Source organism: Engraulis encrasicolus, unplaced genomic scaffold, assembly GCF_034702125.1.
Source record: "Engraulis encrasicolus isolate BLACKSEA-1 unplaced genomic scaffold, IST_EnEncr_1.0 scaffold_68_np1212, whole genome shotgun sequence".
NCBI lineage: Eukaryota > Metazoa > Chordata > Actinopteri > Clupeiformes > Engraulidae > Engraulis > Engraulis encrasicolus.
In genome coordinates this window covers 52,237-60,049 of record NW_026946016.1, presented here as the reverse complement: position 1 = coordinate 60,049, position 7,813 = coordinate 52,237, and the positions used below count along the sequence as shown (strand labels likewise).

Below are 7,813 nucleotides of genomic sequence, written 5' to 3'. Positions count from 1 at the left end.
AAAAAGACTCCTTCAAGCCAAACGTGGATTGTGCCATAATAAATAAATATCTGTCAATCCAAATAAAGAAGTAAAATGTGTGTGTGTGTGTGTGTGTGTGTGTGTGTGTGTGTGTGTGTGTGTGTGTGTGTGTGTGTGTGTGTGTGTGTGTGTGTGTGTGTGTGACTGTGCGTGTGCAAAAAAGATTGACCAAAAAAGATTGACCAAATTCTGCTCAGTATCTAGCATAATTGGGAGGCTAGGTGCCACATGTATCCTTAAGACCCTCAGTGATCAGATTCTTTTAGTTTTGTGTAAACTCCTATGAAATTTGGCTTGTGCTATGATAAACGTCTATCTGTCAATTCAAATAAAGAAGTAAACTGTGTGTGTGTGTGTGTGTGTGTGTATGCTTACATGTGTGTGTGTGTGTGTGTGTGTGTGTGTGTGTGTGTGTGTGTGTGTGTGTGTGTGTGTGTGTGTGTGTGTGTGTGTGTGTGTGTGTGTGTGTGTGTGTGTCTACATGTGTGTGTGTGTGTGTGTGTGTTTGTGTGTGTGTGTGTGTGTGTGTGTGTGTGTGTGTGTGTGTGTGCAGGTGTCACCATGAGTGTCCCGTTGAGTCCTGTCCTCAGCCCGCTGCTGAGCCCCCTCTCCACCCCCCACCCCCCCACCCCCCACCTCACCTGCCTCAACGCCTACTCTGATTGGCTCGCCGCCCGACACCACGCCAGCCTCCAGCCAATGACAGAGGACCTGGCACTGTGGATACACACCTTACTGGGTAACGCAAACACACTCTCTGACACACTCATGCACACGCACACATGCACACACACACACGCACACACACGCACACACGCATGCAGGCATGTACGCACATACTGTACACACTAAAGCTCAAACACACACACACACACACACATGCATGCAGGCATGTACGCACATACACACCACACACACACAAACACATGTATACACACACACACAGACGCGCGCGCGCACACATGCAGGCATGCACGCGCATACACTCTCAAACTCAAACACACACAAACACACACACACACATATATGCACAAACACGCGCACACACACAGACACACACACACACACACACACACACACACACACACACACACACACACACACACACACACACACACACACACACACACACACACACACACACACACACACATGCACATGCACAGGATGCCATTGAGCAGTGTTTACAACTGTCTAGTTTGCAGTTGTGATTCTTTTCACTGGTGTTGTAGGAAGCAGCGTAGACAGAGGAATTTTTACAGAGCTCTGATTGACGACTAAATGAACCAATGGAAATTGACCGAGCAGGTGTGCTGTGTTGTGCTGTGTCTTTGACCCCGCCCTCTGCAGGTGTTACCATGGCGGCAGAGGATAGACTGGAGACTGGAGTTATTGATTTACTGTTACCAGAATGGCAATGACCAAGTCCTAGTGTATTACTAAAGGCCCTGTGGACTGTCATAGTGGTGTAGTACTATGGTAGTAATGTATTACTAAAGGCCCTGTGTGCTGTCATAGTAGTGTAGTACTATGGTAGTAATGTATTACTAAAGGCCCTGTGTACTGTCATAGTGGTGTAGTACTATGGTAGTAATGTATTACTAAAGGCCCTGTGTACTGTCATAGTGGTGTAGTACTATGGTAGTAATGTATTTCTAAAGGCCCTGTGTACTGTCATAGTGGTGTAGTACTATGGTAGTAATGTATTACTAAAGGCCCTGTGTACTGTCATAGTGGTGTAGTACTATGGTAGTAATGTATTACTAAAGGCCCTGTGTACTGTCATAGTGGTGTAGTACTATGGTAGTTAACTTACCAGTGATTATTACAGTGTGACGCTGGAGGTATGGCATGCATTAAGGGGTTGATTTAGATGTTGACTCGATGCGATTTAGTGCAATAAATACATGTTCAAGGCAACTTACTGCACAGTGTTGTAAAGTTATAGGCTAAGTAAAGTCAGTTGACTCAATAGCAGCACTCCAAAACCTAGTGAGAGTTGAGTTGAAACCACCTTTTATTTTATTTACCATGTAAGAGGCTACACTACAAGGGACCACAATGGAAGCCTGAGTGCGTTTTTGTGTCTATTGGTGCTTTCATGTGGTCTTCCGAAGTAGATATTATCTAGTTGCGAAGTGGTATTTACAACTGCGTTTCGTTTATGTGCTTTTTTAACGTTGTTTATCTATTAAAAATGGCGGGCCAGAGTGAGACTCGGGCCAGTTTTTTAAATAAAACGATTATAGACTGTTGTTCATCAGCTACAGCAAGCAAATGAATGAGGAAGTCAAAAGGTAAAAATGCTGAATCTTTTCTGACACTGTAATTTACCATGACTGTCTGAACATACTGAATGCCGGTTTTTTAGTATTTCAACTTAGCAGTTGCCATGGTGAGAGTAGAGCCACACAGTAAATTTTGCAGTGTTAAAACAACACTTAAAGAGTTAAAAGTAGCACTGTTCTAGTGTCTATTTGGTCCTACTCCAGATCAGTGTTAAACACTGATGTTAGATGTATAGTGTTAAGCTAACACTATAAAGAGTAAAGCAGTTTCGGGGAGCATACAATGGCGCAGACAAACTCCATCACCTCGAGGAGGCGGGGGCTCTCTGGAGTACTTCTAACTCCACACAATTTAACAACTTCATTTGTCACTGACATTGGAGAGCATCTCACTCCATTTGGTGTTGGAATTACTCCAATAGTGTTAATAAGCCTTAACACTGCAAAATTAACACTGGCAAATTTACTGTGCAGCTGTTGTGTACGTCATCATCTCTCAAACTCGTTTATCAAAACTTTCTATGAGTTGTCCAGTGGTATATACCAGAAGCGGTGGCGTTCATGTGTGCTTTGAATGTCGGCATTTGGTATTTACGATAATTACGAGACCACATGAACGCACAATCGGTCTTTCTTTTCAGTGAAAGTGAAGTAACCTGGGAAACTTCAACTCCCATTGTCATTGTGATACAGCACTGCACAGCACACAAGTGCAGACTGCACTCAAGTAAATTGCATTTAAAATTTCACAAGTTCAAAGTACTTCATTTGCCATTTGTGCATAAATTAGTAGTCCAAGCACATAGGAAATCTTGTGCAGGCCCTCTGAGTCAATAAATAGAATTAAATAGGAAAAATAGGAAAAAGACAAAATACATTAAAAAGTGATAAAATCAAAGAGATCAAAAGAATAAATTAATGCTTTACCCGTGCAAGGGGGCAGCCTTCAATGGCGTCCCAGGGGAGAAGTGTGACGGGACGGTACCGTGCTCAGGGTACCTCAGTCATGGAGGAGGATGGGGGAGAGCACTGGTTGATTACTCCCCAACCACCGACCTGGCGGGTCAGGAGTCGAACTGGCAACCTTTGGGCTACAAGTGTGACGACGCCCTAACCTGCTTACCCATGACTGCCCTGTTAATGTATGGTTTCAGTTGCTATAAAATGTTTTTACATCAAAATAGACGAAATAAATAAAGTAATTCATCCATCATTCATTCATTCATTCATTCACCTCATAGGAAATGCTTTGTGTTGTTTGGCCCCGCCCCCCCACAGGTGTTTCCGTGACGGCGGATGATTTGATTGACAGGCTTTTAATGTATGGTTTCAGTTGCTAAACAATGTTTTTACATCAAAACAGACAAAATAAATTCATTCATTCATTCATTCATTCACCCCCATGTTGAATTCATTTTCCTTTGATTGGCCCCGCCCCCCTGCAGGTGTTTCCGTGACGGCGGATGATTTGATTGACAGGCTGGAGACGGGGGTGCTGCTGTGTCAACTAGCGGAGGAGCTGCAGGAGAGGATGATACTGGGCAGCATGGGCAAGGTAACACACACACACACACACACACACACACACACACACACACACACACACACACACACACACACTCACACACACTATACACTATACACTATACACACTACACTACAGGAGAGGATGATACTGGGCAGCATGGGGAAGGTAACACACACACACACACACACACACACACACACACACACACACACACACACACACACACAGTTGTGCCGTCAGGCTGTTTTACGCTTCCATATATCCCCACTTGCCTGGTTAACACCAGACCTAATCACAAGTGAGATTAGGTCTGGGGAGTTGCCTATTGTACATTCCGTAGGGGGCGGAATACTTGGCTATTATGACACACTGCCCTGCTCTCTGATTGGGCAGAGAAACTGTAAAGGTCGGAATGCTTGGCCATTATGACACAGGGCCCATGATCTTGGACGTTATGAGTCATCCTCGCCAGACTGTCTTTCAGATCAAAACGATTGTGTAGAACTAAAGGCAGTATGGGAGTTCCCAGGCTATATCCCCACCACTTTCCAAGCCAAACCTACACCTTTGCGGTGGTATTGCCAGAGATTCTTTAAGTATATACAGTGGTGCTCATGTGTTTACATACCCCAGCAGAATATATGCTTTCTGTGCGATTTCTCCCAAAATATGAAGGATTACACAAAACCTTTTTTTTCACTCATTGCTAGTGACTGGCTTAAGACATTTATTAGCAATCTTCTGTGTTTACTCTTTCAAAAGCATGATGACAACCCAAACTACCCAATGACCCTGTTCAAAAGTTTACATACCCTAGTATCTGATACTGAATATGGCCCTGCTTAACATCAAGGACCGCTCTAAATTGTTTGTGGTAGTTGTGGATAAGGCTCTTAATTTTCCTCAGATGACAAAACAGCACATTCTTCCTGGCAGAATGGTGGTTTCCTATAATATCTTTGGGTGTCTTGCTGGAACCTCACATTTGAGGTTTCCCCTGAGTGGCTCAATGATGTTGAGATCAAGAGAGTGATATGGTTGCTCAAAAACCTTCATTTTATTCTTTCTGAAGCTAATGACGGGTTGATTTGGCTTTCTGTGTCGAAATATTGTCATGTTGGCACTGTTGGAATTTCAATTCAGAAATGCAATATGAGGGGGTTTGGTTGGAATCAAGTCATTGGGCAAGGGAATCATTGCATTGCAATGATCATTGCAAGGGAAATTGTTCAGGAGGCATAGGACAACCAAAAAATAACTTCAGGTGAAATATAGGACAACATGAAAAAATGTTTTAAACTGTACAGCAAAGAGGCACTTGAGGAACGATGGGCTGTTGGGGGTTGCCAGGAGAAAGCCATTACTACAAAAATGCAAACATGTTATAAAAATGCACACATGTTATCAAATAGCATAGTGAGAAGCATCAGAATGCCTGTGACAAAGTCATTTGGAAAAATGAGATCAATATGGAACTATTTTCAGCCACTATTAACAGTACCATTTGGAGAACAGTCAACAGAGCCTATGATGAAAGTTATACCATCCCTTCTGTGAAACATGGTCATGGACCACTGATGTCATGAGGACATTTGAGTTACAAATGCACTATACTTTTGGTCCATACTCGCAGAATGATGAATACATTGCCCTGTGAAAAAATACTGGAGGAAACTTGACACACATCAGCCTTGAAACTGCACATGGTCCATTGTTTGGGCATGCCAACATGACAATATTTCAACACAGAAAGCCAAATCAACCCGTCATTAGCTTCAGAAAGAATAAAATGAAGTTTTTGAGCGACCGTCTCACTCTCCTGATCTCAACATCATTGAGCCATTCAGGGGAAAACTCAAATGTGAGGTTCCAGCAAGACACCCAAACATATTATAGGAAACAACCATTCTGCCAGGAAGAATGTGCTGTTTTGTCATCTGAGAACATTAAGAGCCTTATCCACAACTACCACAAACAATTTAGAGCGGTCCCTGATGTTAAACAGGGCCATACTCAGCATCAGAAACTGGGGTATGTAAACTTTTGAACAGGGTAATTTGGGTAGTTGGGTTGTGATCATGCTTTTGAAAGAGTAAACACAGAAGATTGCTAATAAATATCTTAAGCCAGTCACTAGCAATGAGTGAAAAAAAAGGTTTTATGTAATCCATCATATTTTGGGAGAAATTGCCAAGAAAGCGTATATTCTGCTGGGGTATGTAAACATATGAGCACCACTGTATCTCTCTACTCTCTCTGGTATTGCTGTTGGAAAGTTATTGTTGTTAGAATATTATTGTTGTTAGAATATCATTGTTAGAATGTTATTGTATGTAGAATGTTATTGTAGGTAGAATGTTATTGTTAGAATATTGTTGTTAGAATGTTATTGTAGTTAGAATGTTATTGTTGAATGTTGTTTGTAGAATGCTATTGTTGATAGAATGTTGTTGTCAGAATCTTATTGTTGTTAGAATGTTTGGGTAGTGTTGTTTGGGTGACAGGCTTGGGTGGTTAGAATGTTATTGTTGCTGGAATATCATTGTTTGTGTGTGGCCAGCCTTATATTCTGATTGGTTGTGATTGTGTGTGGCCAGCCCTGTATTCTGATTGGTTGTGATTGTGTGTAGCCAGTCCTATATTCTGATTGGTTGTGATTGTGTGTAGCCAGTCCTATATTCTGATTGGTTGTGATTGTGTGTGGCCAGCCCTTTATCTATCTCCTGATTCGCTGATCATGAATGGACATTCCTTTATCTATCTTAGTGTTTCTTAACAGGAGCTCTACAGCCCCCCAGGGGGCTTTTGGTGGCCCTCGCAGGGCGTTGAGTAGGACACAGCTGAGAGGGGGTGACGCTTAATTGAAATTCAGGTCATTAGTCTATTCCATTTAAAACTAAGGGGGCATTAGGAGGCTTATGATGAGGTCCAGGGGGCGTTGGGAGGCTTATGATGAGGTCCGGGGGGCGTTGGGAGGCTTATGATGAAGTCCGGGGGGCGTTGGGACGCTTATGATGAGGTCCAGGGGGCATTTGTTCAGAAAAGGCTGAGAACCTATGGTCTACCTCCTGATTGGTTGTTTGTGTGTGGTCTGCCCTGTAGCCCCTTCTTTTACCAAGGGGGGAAGGATTTCGCTGGTTAGCTTCGCCGATTAGCAAGTCGCCATTTTCACACTTCAGACATTCACTTCGCTCATGATGATTGGTGGGTACGCGAGTTTAGTGTTGGGCGCACAGACCTTTACAGGTCTGTGGTTGGGCACCTCCATGCATCCAATGCCCGTCTTCCATATAGCTTTCTGGTCAACCGTAAGTCAGTCATTAACGTGGCACGTAATTGGCTGAGTAAACTGGCGGCAGAAAAAAAACGTTCAATTTTGGCAAAATTCACAAGCCTAGCATTTCCCATTGAAATGACTGGAGGCGGGACTCTCTTCAGTTCTTATTAGAGATGCACCGGATCCGGATCCGGCAGGATAATAGGGTTTTTCACAGGATCCGGATCCGGTTCCAGGATCCAGGATCCGGTAGCCGAGGCTTTTCAGTCAAAATAGTTTGAGCCAACGTGATAAAAAGGGCCCACGTGTGCGAGTAGGCTATGTGTTTCAACCCTTTCGTAGGATCCGGTATCCGGTTCCGGATCCGGCAGGATCTTAAGCAGTGGATCTGGTATCCGGCAGGATCCTAAAAATCAGGATCCGGTGCATCTCTATTTCTTATACTACCTCCATGATACATTTACGTTTGATACCGCTGGATGTGATTGTGTGTGGTCAGCCATGTATATGTCTCCTGATTGGTAGTTTGCGTGTGGTCAGCCGTGTATCTGTCTCCTGATTTGTAGTTTGCGTGTGGGCTGGGCAGCCGTGTATCTGTCTCCTGATTGGTAGTTTGTGTGTGGTCAGCCGTGTATCTGTCTCCTGATTGGTAGTTTGTGTGTGGTCAGCCGTGTATCTGTCTCCTGATTGGTAGTTTGT

The 7,813-nt window shown here is 43.5% G+C and overlaps 1 protein-coding gene across 1 annotated transcript in view; it reads left to right on the top strand.

The window, feature by feature from the left end:
- Nucleotides 1-582: 582 nt before the first annotated feature.
- The window catches only part of LOC134444719 (growth arrest-specific protein 2-like), a 17,565-nt gene continuing 10,334 nt past the window's right edge, over nucleotides 583-7,813 (top strand). The window contains exons 1-2 of the mRNA XM_063193941.1: nucleotides 583-760; nucleotides 3,755-3,864. Coding sequence (XP_063050011.1) covers nucleotides 583-760; nucleotides 3,755-3,864 — 288 coding nt within the window. The remainder of the gene's footprint in view (nucleotides 761-3,754; nucleotides 3,865-7,813) is intronic.